The sequence below is a fragment of the Cuculus canorus genome, chromosome 1 (genome assembly GCF_017976375.1).
Source record: "Cuculus canorus isolate bCucCan1 chromosome 1, bCucCan1.pri, whole genome shotgun sequence".
Lineage (NCBI taxonomy): Eukaryota > Metazoa > Chordata > Aves > Cuculiformes > Cuculidae > Cuculus > Cuculus canorus.
The window spans coordinates 151,755,861-151,772,174 of record NC_071401.1 but is presented as its reverse complement, the minus strand read 5'-3'; the positions used below and the strand labels follow the sequence as shown (position 1 = coordinate 151,772,174).

Genomic DNA, 16,314 nt, shown 5'->3' with positions numbered 1-16,314 from the left:
TACATTTACAGTATCAAACTGCCTAGACTCTGCTCTTTACTTTGAAAAGCCAAGTGATTTGGTCAGTATAAAATTTTCCTGCTTGTATTCATTGTTTCTGTTTGCCAGGAAGTCTGTCATCCAACTAGACCTGGCTAACAGCAAGAAAGCTCTCATTGTACCTGCTTTTGAGACCCTACGCTACCGCCTTTCGTTCCCCAAGTCAAAAGCAGAGCTGCTATCTATGTTGGACATGGGAACCCTCTTCACATTCAGGTAATTGATAGCACGTTTGTTAAACCTGTGTAATTACCTTTAAAGACTTTTTTGGTGTTTTGTGGATGTTTGATTTTTCCCTCTCACTGTCAGCTAACTAGCTCCATTAAGAAACCTTTTGGATTTATTTTTTCCCTTTTCATAGAGAGGCAGTGAACAGAATCGTATGTGGATATATTCCATCTGTAAGCTCAGCATTTTATCTAGTGTTATAGTCCTCTACTGAAGGACTTTAGTTGTTAAATTGAATTTGTTTTATTTTCATCATTTTTTATTGCGCTACAAAATCAAGCATAACTATTACACTCATGTGCGTGTAATTTGCTTTTTGGCTGCCAAGTAGTATCTGGATAGCTGTGTCCCTCATGTGACAAAAAATAATTTCTCTCTGCTCATTGGTTTGTTTCCTTACTGACTTACTGAAAAAAACAAATGTGGGCTTGTCCTGTGCTGTTATAACGTGTGAATTGGCTGCTTATATAGCTAGAGTTTTTTAATGCAGCGGTAAAAGTGTACTCTGACTAGAAGTTGAGAAACAAAGAACACCTAGATATGGAGCTCCATTCTGGAGCATACTCTTTCTGTGGCTATGAACAAGTCACTGATTATCTGCCAGACTCTTCAGTTTTAAAATCCAACTACCAGGGATTAACTGTCTCTTGAGGGTGTGTGGTAAGGTCTGATTAACAGACATTTGTAAGGCATCTCAGTGATGGGAAGAGCACCATATGGCCTTATGATATGGCACAGAGAGGGGCTTAGGAGACCCGTGTTCTCTTCTGAGCTCCATTACTGCTCTGCTGGGAGGTGGTACGCAAATCAGTTTGCTTTTTTATATATCTGTGTTCTCCATCTCTGAAGTAATGATGTTCACCTCTCCTTTTTATGGTAGTTTGAAATCCAGAGATAACAAACTATTAAAAAACTAGGTATTATCCGTGGCTGGTGGAGCTCTATGTCACCTCTCTCATCCTTCCCTTACTTTTAGAGATTTCCTCACACTTCTCCCACTCCCTGTATTACACACCTCTCACTGCAGCAGCCACACTTTCCTCATGCACATGTCATAGCACAGAGACTGTATGTGTTGGGAAAACATAATTCTGACACAACCTCTATCAGTGACTGCCTTGAAATAGAAACTTGAGGTGACTGAGAGAGGCATGCCTCTCTCTGGAAAATTACTTAAGGATGTCAATACAGCAAGTGCCTTTCACTCTCATCATTCTTCAAAGACATACAAATTAAAAAGAGATTTGTTGATAGAAAATAATTGTTTCTCCTAGAGTTGAAAGAAATTATCCTTCCAGTGGAAAATAACACCCTCAGGATTTTCAGATGTTGCACTCTGCCAACAGTCAAATTTTCAGTTTACACAGCAGTGGCCTTCTGCTACAGATTTCATCTTCAAGCTATACGGCATACAGGCATGTTATGCACACAGCTGGATTTGCAGGTCCTTTCTCAAGTCTCAAAAATCTCTTCAACATCAGTGGGACTTCTGCCAGGGCTAGGTTAAGTGAAAACTGAAGGACATGTGTTTTTTAGCTGGTGTGCATATTAATGCAAAACACATTTTGTAAATGCTTCCCCAGTTTACTTTGGCTCATTTCATTGCTCAAATTTGTCAACAGCTACAAAACAGCTGTGATCTGGGCTGAGAATTCCCACCTGCACCTTCGAGGTGCTTTAATAATGCTGCAATTCGAGTCTGAGCGAGTGGGAGTGAGCTGGGGAGGACTGCTATGACAGTGATTGCTGAGAGTGCCTGCAGCATCCCAGTCCCTCACACCACACGGTAGATTACAGTCTTTCCCTCACTGAAATTGCTTTTGTCACCTCTTTTCCAAATGCTGACTCTTTCTACCTCTGGGCAGCTAAGAAGTACAAAATGGCTCTCAATTACATCCTCAGTCACCACCAGAAGAAAAGGGAAGACATGTGAGCATCTATGGCTCTCATGATGTGCTGTGTGGAAACCCTCCATGGCACTTTGGATTTTGGGTTTCTGTTTGCCAGCTCACTGGACTCATTTGCAGGTGCTGGCTGTGACTGTGCCTCATGAGGATGTGCACGCTCAATGCCTGGTTAATGGCCGATGAACCACAAAATGTACTGTCGACACAGCTTTCAGGCACAAGGGAAACCACAGCTGGTAGAAGATGCATCGTACTGAGACAACATAACCAGCAACAACTAATTAACTAATTAACTGATTGCATCCGCAATCTAAGCATCTAAGAACAGAACTGGGAATGTTTTTCTTTTACCAAACCATCTTTCTCACTGAAACAGGAAGCACTGAGGGAAAAGGCAGGGAGAAAGAACACTTTGAGAAGAAGAATGATTTCATTTTGCTAACCGTAGTGAAGTTTACTATAGTTTTGGAATTTTATTTTAAATAAATGGAATTGATAATGAAAGTAAAATGAACATTTGACCCAAAACGGGAGGTGGGGTGTGAAGTTGTTTTCCATTAACCATGGGAAAGAAACTCATCATCATTTTCCAAAGATCAAATTATTTGGTTTCAATTTGTCAAAATCGACAGTGTAGTGAAAAATATATTGTTAACAGTATTCACAAAGTTCTTATGGAAGTCAGTGAGATGGGGTGTGGCCATAAAATCCAAAGTGCATTTAAATCTTGAGTGAGAAGGACCAGAACAGGGGAGTTAGATTTCTTCGTTTGTCCTGTGAGATGGAAGAGCAACACAGATAGTGAACCACTTCTTGTAACTGTATCACCACGAGTAAAAAGGTGTGATGATCAGCTGTTGGCCAAGACCTAGCTCCAGCATATTATATGTGTGTATGTATGTGTGCAGATCCCTATATGTTGTATTTACAGATATATATGGAATCCTGAGCTCTCACAGTTCTTGTTTCCAGTCTAATTATTTCTTTGTGATTAGTGTTGCACACCTTATCTGGGAGTCTTGTACTCATTTTCCAATTTATCCTGACCTGAGCCATCTTTTTGTCTTCCTCTTACCCCCCACTCGCATTAGTGACCCTGAAGAGGCAAGCAGATCATCTGTGGTATTATTTTGATTTTTTGCAGTCATGTCTGTTCCTTCTGTTCTTCTTTATCTTTCCAATCTTGCTTCCGTATTTTCTCCTCATTGTCTCTTCCTCATTTATTTTTCCTGCTGCTCGTCTGTCTCAGCTCACAAAGGTTACACCTGAGCTGCTGTACCTGCTTACACTGCTTTCACCAAAGAGGGTGGGAAAAAATTGATGTTTTCATGGTCAGTGTCATGTTCCCCTCCTGTTTAAATCAGTGAGAGAGCATTACTGGAATACTAGAATAGCAGCAGCATTTGACTGCTTCTCTGCAGGAGTCTCTTAATTAACCAAAGTTTGTATGGAGCTTTGAAGATGCAAATCACTTCATAAGTGTTTAGTAGTCATTATTATTATCATAATTAATTTCAAAATGCTGGAGGTAGGACATTGGAAGATACAGCATCCTCTCCAATCCCATATCATTTCAAACCCCACCTTGTGATTGTGTGTTTTTCCAGATAGATAGCTGCCCGTTAGTGAGTGAGTAGGTTACCAACCATTTCCAAAAGAGACAAAGAAAAGGGATAGGCTTTTTGAACATGATTCCAAAAAGCAGTAAGAATTGTAAGCATCTTTGTGAATCTGGCACTGCTTTCTAATAAACTCTAGAGAATTATTTCACTGACATTTTTTTTCATACAGAAGGGCTTTTTTTTTCCAGGTTCCCCACCCAGATATCTGAAGGTGATGCAACCTGTTTAAAGTTTAGAAATGCAGCCTTCAAAGGACAATGCATTATCTGAGACCCCAGTGTTATCCTAATAATTCTGTTCTCCAGCACTGCCTCTGAACGAGGAGAGTCAATAAAGCTGAACACCTCTCTGTATTCCCTGTTATGTCCTATGAATATACAAAGTGGAAACTCCTAGGTTGTCATTTTATGTCCCTGTTTTTAGCCATGGCTTGCAATGTTATGAGAATTTCTGGGGTTGAAACATTACCTCAGGTCCTAGTCTGCAAATATTTAATACTCAAATCCCTTTACTTTAGCACATGAGTCATCCCTGTGAATTCAATATACCTTACATTACAAACTGGCAGGATGTTTGTTTTGCCTCTTCTGTTACACATCTGAGAGCATTTTAATACAGATGACCTGCTATGCTTTTGTTTCATTATTTAATCTATGAATCTGCAGCAAGAGACTGTTTCATTGATTTTTGGAAAGGTGTGAGAAGAATAAGTGGGTGAGAGAGTCATTGACCCTGGAACTAATGGGGTGGATTCAAGTTGTGCTTGGAAGAGACCTACTGTGACCTAAACAAGATTAGCAAAATATAAAAGGGTTTTTTTTCTGTAAATCAGATTTATTGTCTTACTCAGGATCACGTGGGTACTCCCCACAATGTAGAAAGTGCGTCAGAAAGCCTTTATGTAATATTTTACTTATTAATTTAATTATCCACTTTAGCTTCTGCCATAGTAGTAACAGTCATTAATAAAACGGAACATCTATCCAGAGCTGCAGGTGTCTCTCATAAAAGTTATGATTGCATATAAACCAGATCCTGAATGTCACTGTGGTGTAGCATAGCTAATTTTAGGGACCTTATCTGAGATGCAGAATTTCATACTGATTTTAGAGCAGTGATACAGCCATTTGCAGTGCAGATGAACTGTCTGTGTACTTTGTAATAGCTTCTCACATTAGCATTAAGGAGTGTTTTCACACTATCCTTCACCAACTAGATGTGTTTAAGCATTGAGCACATAGAGGCTCTGAAAAGCATTCTGGAAATAGTCCTAGATATTGCCTCCAATGTGTCCTGAAACTGATGATGTGAACTGTAAGCTAATGTCCTTATTTTTGAGCATTTCATCTAACGAGTAACATTTCATTGCCTGGCCCAGATGCATTCTATCTAATTGTCTCCCCACATCCATGCCATTTATGTCTGTTTAAGGTATCACGTCTGGACAAAAGGGCATGCGCCAACAAACTTTGCCAAGTGGCGAACAGCCACCACCCCCTACCGCGTTGAGTGGGAAGCAGACTTTGAGCCATACGTTGTTGTGAGGAAGGACTGCCCGGAATATGACAGGCGGTTTGTTGGATTTGGCTGGAACAAAGTAGCTCACATCATGGAACTGGATGCACAGGTGAGGAGACAACACCTGCAAATCTCACCCAGGGCTGGGCAGCAGGTCATTAAATTAAATCTGTATTCTGTAAAAAAGCTCCAGGCACTGCATCACCAAAGTGTTCATCTGGCGTTACTGAGCTCCTTAATGAGTGCTTACGGAGTTGGGAACACTTAGTTTAGTCCTTGTCAAGCATTAAAAGGAGAACTGAGTCTGAGTTAGTTTATTTGTCAGTGCTGAGAAATTGTTATCTCGCAGTGCCACAATCCCTGCAGCGCCCACCCCTTTCCCAAAGCGTCCCAAGCATTGCTGCACTTGTTGCAGGTCACCTGCTATGGGTTCTGTAGACCAAGCTGGAAGTTTTTCAGTTAAATAGAGGTTGGTGGACATAATCATTATTATTATTCTGGGGGCATGCAGATGTCCACTGAGCTGGATGCTGTCGATAATGATGGTCTCTGAAGAATTTATAATCTGTGAGATAAGGTCCCAAATACTAACTAGGATTCAAAAAGCAATCTTAAATTGAATCCGAGGCAAGCATCTTCAATTTTTGGCCTGGATTTATGGTGCATCTCTGCAAAGACAAGGACTTTACTTTTCCAAAGTCTAGCTGTGAGGCAGACTCTAGAGCATCCTGGCTTTGACCCTTGGGCTACCTGCCTCCCAGATCTGTGACTTGGAATGGGATTGCTGGGCAGACCTATAGGAATAAGATTGCAGAGAAAGCTCGAGAGATGCAGAGTGGCACTAGAGCTCTCAAAGTTACCATGGTCCCTGTCATCAACCTATATCTTAGAATGACAGTGACTATGGCTCCATGTGAGCCTGGTGCTGCTGCTTGCTGAAATGGCAGGATTTGCAGCTTTCTGCTGTTCTTGGATGTGAAGCTAACCACTTTGTTAATTAGTAAGGTCTAGGTAATGGCATTCCTTTTCCTTTTGGAGGTTGGGTTTTTTTTTTTTCTAGTTTAATTTCATTACCAGTTTTTGACTAGTAGCATTTCATGCTGACCAAACCCCATACTTTATGACCATCTGTATCCTCCTATGCTAGCTTCTGCTATAGGTTTGGAATAGAGCTGATCCTTTTCTGCCCACCTCTTACCAGTTTATGTGAAGCACAGTAGCACAAGGCATGAAGCAAGTTACTTGGAGGTTGTGACTCTGGGGTGTGGGCTACGGTGTATTTGTGTGCTGCCACTTAGGTGGGAGGGTTGTTTTCTGCTTCTGCTTACAAAACCACACAGTCACCTTGGGCTGGCTAACACTTGCCCTCTGTTTGTAGAAGAGCATTCCCAACAAATTTGTACCTATTTAGGTTGAGAAAAAAATATTACAGACTATAAATTATATTATTATTAATTATAAATTATATTATCATTATCATTAATAATAATACTTTGCTCTGCTATAGCACTTTAATTTTCCAATGCACTTCTGAAACAGTAATCAATTAACCATCAGCTGGGGACAGTGCCAGTGTAATGATTTATTATTTGTTAATCTATGTAAGAAGGGTTATGTTCCCACCAGCAGCTCTCATCTAATACTCACAATTTAACTCTTCTGTTCAGAAACATTTCCCCAGCATACAGATTCACACATCAGGAACTGGAGCATTTTTCAAAGTTGATCGTAGTGCAGATATTTTAAATGGCAACTGGGCTGGAACACTCTGGGGAATTCTATTTCTCACTCTACCAGCCTTAGAAAAGTCCTCACATTGAAAAGAGGTTTCGCTTTCATCTGTAGTAACATGTATAATAGGCAGTTCTCCCAGAAAATCAGCCTAGAGGGAATGCGGGATGGCACAGCTACTTCCCCCTGTGGCATTTCTCAGCTTCAAGGTGTCCACTGACTAGGTTTCTGCCAGCTGCTCGGCTGGCTTCGTTATCAGCAGGCAGAGCAGCTTCTCAATTGAATTATTTCACTGCTCCTCACAGCTGCAGCATCTGTCAAGAGAACTGTTTCAGACTCCTTACCAAGGCCCTGCGCCACTACTGTCCTTCAGAGCAGCACACAGGGTGGACATAATCATCATTATTATTCTGGGGGCATGCAGATGTCCACTGAGCTGGATGCTGTCGATAATGATGGTCTCTGAAGAATTTATAATCTGTGAGATAAGGACCAAAGTTCCTGCAAGTGCATTGCTTTCTCAACTGACATTTCCTTGTAGTAGAGATGGGCTATTCGGAAATCTTTCCCTGCTCTTCTGGTGACTGTGGAACTAGATTGTGAGCAATGCTTTTTCCAGAACCCCAGCACAGCAGCTTTCAAAGGGGCTTATTAGCAGAAGACTTTGTAAAGTTTTGGAAGGCCTTTTGGGGGGATGGGAGCACCGCTGTGCTGAACAGTTTACACCGCAGAGTGTAGGTGCTCCCTGACCTCTAGAATTACAGACTTGAGATGCAAACAGAGAACAAAGAAAAGATTGCATGAAGGGGATGTATTTTCTTCTGCAGCTTCAGCCTTTAGTTTTAAGGTCCCATAGAGACATACTTTGTAGTTTGTAGTTTATCAGTTCTCCTCAGTCTATCACACCAGCCTTTGTTTTATGCATTTGATTCCCCATTAGTTCTAAGTGAGTTTTGCCTGTGAGCATCAGATTATTTTCCTCTGGCTGCACATTTATCACCCCAAGCATAAGCTCTGTGAGGCCCATTCCCATATATGACAGCTTTGTAATTTGGCACAAAGGTTTACCACTTTCGCAGTGTCTGGCAAGGAACAGGCATACCCTTAAGGAGAAAAGTCGCCGTGCATCTCCATTTGCCTCTAGCTGTCCAACACGTACAACTGTTCCATAGGTGTCTCTGGGACAGCACTGCAGCCTTTGCTGCACTTTGTGCTTAACCAATATCACTGCCTGAGTTGGGAAGTGCATTCACATTGCGTCCTGCTCACTTTCCGCTTTGTTTGGGCTTCATTTTGAGCTGTGTTGCTCAAATACTTGGTTTCTGGTAGCATCACAACCCAGCAGTTTTCACTCTTCTCCAGGCTGATCATTTTTCGTCAGGTTAGGAAAGATTTATAGGTGAAACACTCATGTTTATTAGCACAGGTGTACTCTTTCCCATATATCTCTTTTCCTAAGAACATGAGTTTGGAATATTCAGCTTCTGTGCTGTAGATACTCTGTGTCTCTGCACAGACTCTTAAACCTCGAAGCAACTGGACTTTGCAAACCAGGGGAAGTTGTGCACCATTTCTTTTAAAGCCAGCATGCTCTGTGGCTATTCCTTCCCTGCCCACTGTCTTCTGCAGAATGGTTAATGAGTCAATACAGCAACAGATGTAAATAGAAAGTGGATGAGAACAATAGAAAATCTGCCTTGGAGTCTTCAAAGTTTTTTTGTCATTTGCATCCCATACAAGTCATATTTCTTTAAATGTCATATGAAAAAATGGGTAGTGTCCTAGTACTTAGTGTACTTCACTTTGCTACTGAATACTAAGGTTCATGTGCCTTTTCAGCCCTGTTCCTTGTAGGAGCACGTATATGATTCTTGCACATCCTGCACTAGTTGCCTTCCAGCTTGTCTAAGAATCAGTCTTTGTCTACCTTTCCTCTAATGATCATATATTTATTTATAAAAATATATATTTAATTATAGAAATGGAGCAAATCTAAAAGAAATAATTGAGACTTAAATGAACCATCATTTTTGAACAACAAAAACAGTCAACGAACTTAGAAATAAATAAAGAGAATTAGCAAAGTAGTTTTAGAGGACAAGGGGAATTAGCACAGTATCTCATACTTTGTGAAGAGCTTAATTTGCATAAATCCCTGAGGCATATGGAATTAGCAGGTCCATATTCACACATCGCCTATAAAAGATACCATATTCTCCCCTTATTTCAGATTTATAAATAAGTTTTGGACAGTTTTGTCACTGTAAGTGTCTTAGTATACAGGCAAAGCAAGCATATATAGTGCAATGGATGCCTTTGAAAATATAGCTTATTCCAGCTTCCCAAGAAAGATAAGTGGTAGGAGAAAAGGTGTACTTTCACATGGACACTGGAGACCCTCATACTGTGTGGTCACAGCTGTGTTGGTTGCAAGCACATTACTGCAAAATCTGTACTGCTGACATGGCTTCAGGCATGCCTTTTATACTGCTGCCTCATCTTTTTGGATTATATGGAATAAAACATAATTAAAAGGAAAGTCAATCTTTCATAAATTTGGCATATCTGTATGGATTTGTGGTGTTTGAGACCTACACTGCATTATCACATGATGAAACATGTTTGACTGTAGAGGTACAGGAGAGATGCATTGCAAAAAGTCTTGGGAACACCCTCACAAGCAATCTCTTTCTCCCACAGGAGTATGAGTTCACAGTGCTGCCCAACGCCTACATGATCCACATGCCACACGCCCCCAGCTTTGACATCACCAAGTTCCGCTCCAACAAGCAATACCGCATCTGTCTCAAGACCCTGAAGGAGGAGTTCCAGCAGGATATGTCGCGCCACTATGGCTTTGCAGCCCTTAAATATCTCACGGCAGGGAACAACAGCTAGCACAACGGAGCCTGTGTGCAGGAAATACGGACACCACTTAACATTTGGCGCCCAGTCTTCAAACTTCAAACTGAGAAATACTTTCTGTTTTTATACCATCCATACCCAGCAGTTCTAACAGTAGAAATTTGAAGTGACATGTCTTTGGACTATGCTCATTCATCCCTTCCCCAACTACCCCAGGCCTTTCAGCTTTAACATTCCTGAGCTGTCAACAAGAGGGGCCAGCCACGCACCCACCGTGCCACCGGAGGTGGGGACTGGGCAGGGGCTGGGAATGCACGCTGCTCTCCTAACTGCAGAGCAAAGACAGATCTTCAGAATATAGGATTTCATGTTGCTATTTAATAATTTGACATGCTTTTTATCTGTAAAGGAAGATCTTCGGATCGCTGTCCTGTGAATTTCAAATCTGCACTAATCTAAAAGGGAACTTTCACCTGTGAACTTTCACAGGGCCCCTCTTAACATGGTTGACCTTGTTAATGCAGGATGAGCCAAAGGTCTGAATTAGCCTTGAAGATGAAGTGGACTCTTATACTATACTGCACTCCAGAAAAGATGTGTTACTGGTTTAGGTGTATACATGATATCAATGGGTCTTTTTTTTCTCAGACTGGTTGTTTTATCAGGAAAGTCCCCTATACCCCACCCTGCCTTTTCCCCAGTCATAAACGCTGCTCCTTTCCTTGCCAAGGAAATGTCTCCCTTGTGTTTCCTCCCCAACTTCAGTTCTGGTGGTCCAGTAAAGATCAGCAGCTCTGCCAGAAAGTGAAAAATACTTGTCAGTGTATATCTGTTTTCACCGGAGCAACTTGTTCATGTGTGTCTTGTAGAATAAAGGGCCTGGCTGTAACTTTTTATCTTTTTTAGGCTAGAATTGGATTTTGCCTTTAAGGCATGTTGTGCAGGGGGATATTGATTTGTAGGCTTATTTCAGTGCATGCCCATCCATGAAGGCATTGAGCCTTGGGCTTTAAGTGGACTTCTTTGCTGAACAGGGATTATAGACATGGCAATTACTAGCCTTGGTGCTCTCCTGCTGCCTGCTGCAAGGTCTCAGAACTACTTCGTTAAAGGAGTTTATAATTAAAAGGAGCAGAACTGTTAGGAATAAACTCCCCATTCAGGGGGGAGAAAAGAATGTGTTGGGAATCTGAGTGTGAGTGTTTGCTTGAACATGGGCTGGTCAAGTTCACAACCTTGATACACACAGAAGTATGCTGGAGGGCAGACAGGAAACCTAACAATCGAAATGCAGAAAACAAGACACTGGACTTCTTACCATGTTCTTTATTCTTCAGTATTAATGTTGTGTTTACATGGGATGAAGAGATGAGATTTAATGCACTACCCCTTGCAGGGCTATTTGTAATTTATGTTGCAATGTTAATAGAGAAAGCAGAAACAACTCAGTGAGAAAAGCATCTATCTGCCTACCCCAGATTCCCATACAACCACACGTACCAATACCACTGCCTGAGTTTGGAAATGTATCCACATTGCATTATGACCACTTTTTCCCCTTTTTTTCAGCCACTGGATCTTCTCTTTCTCTCTTCACCTCATCCCTCTAGAGCTTGCTTTTATTTCTAACTTGACATTTTGTGAGAGCTTTCTGTTACAGTGGAAACCACGCAGTTAAACCAGACATTTAAACTACAAATATCAGTTCATCATGCTGTGTATATATAAGAAAAGCCAAAAAAGGCAACATCTTTGACAAGAAATAAAACGGGGCAGGAGGCTATGTGTAATTTTACTTTTCCCCCAGGAGTGTTGGCTGTACAGGAATAAATCACTGCATAATTTTCCAAAGTGCTTTTCTTCTTTTGTTAATGACTTTTAAGTAAAGATTTACGTAAAAATCTGAGAAGAGCTGGAAAGAAGTGAAATGAATGATTAGTCCTAGCTAAGAGATATTTTTAAAAAATAAAACAAAATCTTAACTCCCCAAGTCGCATATTACTCACCATTAAGGGCCCAGGTCACCGTGCCTATTCAGAATGAGAAGAACCCTGCAGCAGAGCATCCTGTCGATTAGCCAGTGTGCAGAAGCTATCAAAACCTGATCCCAAGAGTGGCTAACATGGGTTATACCTACATAAAATCTCCAGTCAGATCGTCAGTGTTGCCATTATTATGTTTCATGTATGTTAAAAACTTCCAGATGTGCATTCCTTCTTGGCTTAACAATGTTGCCCAAGGAAGCACTGTATTGCCCTGCAGCAGCATAGCCTGTAACCTGGACCTGTGCATTAATTGGACGTGCCATTGTCAACGTGGACATAATTCTCTCATCTGTGGTCATGAAATGCAGATGGGAGAGCGGGCAGGTAATCACTTGCTACTTGCCTGTCTGTCATGGAAACTCCTAGGTAGGCTTAGGTGTGCTGGTTGGTGTAATCAGCCCAAGGACTGGTATTAGCTTCAAAGAGCCCCTTTTTTACCCTCATAAACACTGTACTTACTGGTATCTGTCACGTTATGTTTGTCTGCTTCATAATTTGGTCTTGGGATTTTTTTAACACATTTCAGCCAATATACATGGTAAGAGTCTGTAACTGCCAGGGCTCCTCCAACACTGCGAGAAAAACACCACAGACAACAATAAAAAATCTCCAACTCAGTTATAATTCTGACTGTCTTCCAGTTCTCTTTGTAGTAGGTATTTCCTAGAAACTTTGTTACTTAATTCTCAGTTTTCTCCTGAAGTCTTCAAGAAATATCAGATAATGCTGGTGACTTAATGCCTTTGATTTACTGGTTTGTTCCATCAACTTCTCTTTTGAGTCTTCAGTCTAAGACCACTCCTTATCTTTGATATTTGGAAAGTGTGAGTCTTTCATTTAGATATCACTCCAGCACCCTCCCTGGTGAGGACTGATGCAAATAAATCATTTAGATTCTTGGCAATGTCCTTATTGTCTTTAATTTTTTTTTCTACTTATTGTTTTGGGTGGCCTACTGGTTATCTCCAGTTTTTTGCTTTCGGTGTACTGAACAAATGTGTATTTTCAGGTTTAAGTTCCTTCTATTAATTCTTCAAATTCCCTCTTAGCTTGCCAAACTCCATCTCAACTATTACAACCCTTGCTTTTGGCTTTACCAAGTTTTGAATTCTGTTCTCTGAAGATTTCCTATTTGGCCAGGACAACTTCTAAAATTTCCAGTTCAGTCATTACCTTGTCCTTGTCTTCTATTTATCTAAGAAAATATCATACTCCATGGTTGCTCATAAGCCCTTTCCATTTTTAATCTTAAGGATTTCAGATTTTTTTTTTCATTTTATTTAGGGCCACTGATTCTTTCTTTAAATTAGAAAAGAGTGCTTTGGTTTTAATTTTTTATATCAAATACTGCCTCATTAGGTTTTGGGGGGCTGTGTTTTCTTCTTTCCTAAATGCTAGACTTTTCTTAGTCAAGAGATCAGAAATAAAATCCTACAAAATTCTTTTGTTCTTCTAATTTGGGCTCTTATCTTGATGTGTTTTGTTCCGTGGCTCCCTTTTCTCCCTCCACTCCAAAACATGGACACACATTAGTCACTACAAACTTTTCAGACCCATAAGCCCCTTCCAGCACCAGAGCCTGAACTTTGCATTTCCCAGGTGCCATATTTCAGGCATAATTATTATTCCAAATAATAATCTGCTGGCTGGCAACCAATCCTCTTATTTTTATTTTCATGCTTTTCCCTTTGATATAAGAGGCTTTGCAAGTTTAAGTTTCAGGCAAAGCACTTCCATATATTTAATGCTTTATTGTAACCCTCCAGTATGTTTCCATGATTTCTCTCTGTTGTCACAGTATATAGCTTCAAATGTTTGGCTGTAGTTTCCATCTTATCATTTTCTGACTAAGAGTCATCTACCATTTGCCTACCTGACAGATCTAGAAAATATCTTTGTTTATCCCGAGTAGTCCTTAGTATTGATCAGATTTTTTTTCCAAGCCCCACTTTCAGTAATTCCTTCCAGCCTCGGTATTTTCCTACATGAGCAATCTGGTTCCACTTCACAATTTCCATTTTTTATTCTGTTTGTAAGCGTCATCATGGACTCAGTGACATAAAGGAATTAGCAGCTGTACCTCCAGTTCCATTGCTTCCCTTAGATGTAATATCAGATATGGTCACATTATTCCTGAAGTACTATTTTTTTACCTAGTAGGATTTGTGTGGTTTATATGTAAATCATAAAATGCATTTTCCTTTCACTGCACCAAGTGGAGGCACTTTGTAGTGTTATTTGCAGTAGCTGTTGCAGCAGAGTAAGCCCATTGTTAGAGAAAAAAGCACAAAAAACTTGTCAGAATTGTAGCTACAGTTTCTCTCTGCAGGAGAAAATAAGGCCCTAGCACAGATGGACAGTTTTATAAATGCCCTGCACAAAACACATTGCACATTATTTTCTGGTAGGTATAATCATACATCGTCCAATTAAATACGAAAAATACGTTTTTAATGTTCTCATTTTTACATGCAATTCTATCCAGAAGATAATACATTTCCTCTGTATCTTGCCAGTTTCCCTTATTACTCCAGCCTGTCTAATAGCCCCATCTGTTTTTGGCTGAGAAAGATTAATGACCAGCAGCACTGGGAGTCCTGGCAAATCAGCAGAGATATCACTCTTAGGTATTGCAAAAGACATTCCTTCTTGCTCTGCCAGATACTGTATGGGTGTTCCTTACGTTTCAGGGCAGTGACAGGAAACCACTGCAAGGTCAGCAAGTGGGGTGAGCGTCATTATTTATGATTTTCAACAAAGTCTAATACATTAGACGGTGGGAGTGCAAACAAAAGAATGTGCAATTGTTAGCTCAAAAAATATTTCAGTTTTAGGAAAAGAAACGAGCTAAGTTTCTGCAACTCCAGCAAGTGAGACTGGAAAAAATAAGACACTAGTAGACAATGACAGCCAATAATGTAGTGTTTCCACTGTAGCATTGAAAATGCGGGAGCATTGACAGCTAAACGAAGTCATTTTTACAGTAGTAATTCATAATGTGTGTTTAGCCACTATATTTCTATCCAAACACTTGGGTGAACGGGGATTGTGTGAAAATTGTTACTTTGGTTCACAATATAAAATTAAATCTGGAAAAGCTTCTGGCCTTGCAGAGCAAATCATGGCTCAGGAAATGCTTACAAGCTTGGATTTATAAATGCCTTGCTTCTATAGGAATTTGTTTTCGTCAGTAGTTATACATGCCCAAAACAAGACACGAAATCACTGAGAATTTCAAAAGGAGCTACATCTGTGTCAGTTGGCTGGAACATTTTCCTGTTACAATTACTTAGTATCTGGGGTTTGTTTGATCTGCAGAGTAGAACTGGTATCATCATTTGAAAAAAAACAATCTGGGAATTAGAAAGCCAGCCAAGTATTTATTTGTGTGATGGATCATATGAATGTATTTGTCCAGACATGTTAATGGGTACTGCAATAGAAATGTTAGGTCATTGAGGGGGTCAAGATGCAAAAGATCTGAAATCCAGGCTTAGTATCTTTTCAGTCATTCTGTGCTATGTTTTCCTCTCATAGGATGAGAACAGTTTCATGTCTCCTGGCTAATTACAGTTTCAGTAGGGTTAAAATATCCTAAACCTCTGCAGCGTGGATTCATGTGAAGTTGCTGTGGAGGTGACAAAGGCTTCGTTTGAGCTCCTTGTTCCATTGCCATGAGATATAAGACTTCACTCCAAATGATACAGTACTAACCCCTGGGGATAATGCTCCAATCACTCTCACCAAATATATTCAAGGAGAATCCCCTCAAACATGCAAGACCAAGTAATTCAGGCCAAGCTAAGCCTATTCCTCAGTTTTATGGCACCATAATTCTCAGATGATGGATGTGTGAGTTTTCAGCATTAACCATTATATCACAAGACTCCTGCTAAGGCTGCAAAATCAGTCATGTGAAAGTTAGAGGATCTGAAATTTCAAGTTGCTGGTGGAGCTGGTGATTTGCTCACACAACTTCTTTTTGTCCCCTGGCACATACGTAATAGAACATAACCTCTACATAATCATTTGCTGAGGATTTTTTAGAGGACTCTTCTTTCATTTTGTGCACTGAGTGGATGGTACTCGGGGAAGCAAGCAGATGGGTGATACTTCTTTTCACTTGTGCTCACACTGAGTTTTTCCTGGTGGGTATGCAATGAAAAGATACAGTGAATGACTGGGAAGGGGGGTGAGAGGAATGAGTAAGTCAAACGCAATCTGAGGTGCCTCAGAAAATCTGTTGGTAGCATCTGTGAATCGAACTGATCTCATTCTGGCTTTGTGGTATTTCTTATCTAACACAGGCCAATGTGGCTCACCTGTAGTAATTTCTATGGGTTGTAAAATTCATTAAGT

The 16,314-nt window shown here is 40.5% G+C and overlaps 1 protein-coding gene across 3 annotated transcripts in view; it reads left to right on the top strand.

Moving 5' to 3' along the window:
- The window catches only part of LARGE1 (LARGE xylosyl- and glucuronyltransferase 1), a 284,444-nt gene extending 268,348 nt beyond the window's left edge, over positions 1-16,096 (top strand). For 2 of the 3 annotated variants that reach the window (XM_054062457.1, XM_054062449.1), the window contains 3 exons: positions 109-255; positions 5,228-5,423; positions 9,746-16,096. In XM_054062457.1, the coding sequence (XP_053918432.1) occupies positions 109-255; positions 5,228-5,423; positions 9,746-9,943 (541 nt within the window). In that variant the 3' untranslated portion in view covers positions 9,944-16,096. The remainder of the gene's footprint in view (positions 1-108; positions 256-5,227; positions 5,424-9,745) is intronic. The other variant, XM_054062466.1, reaches the window with a different exon arrangement.
- The last annotated feature ends 218 nt before the right edge of the window (positions 16,097-16,314 follow it).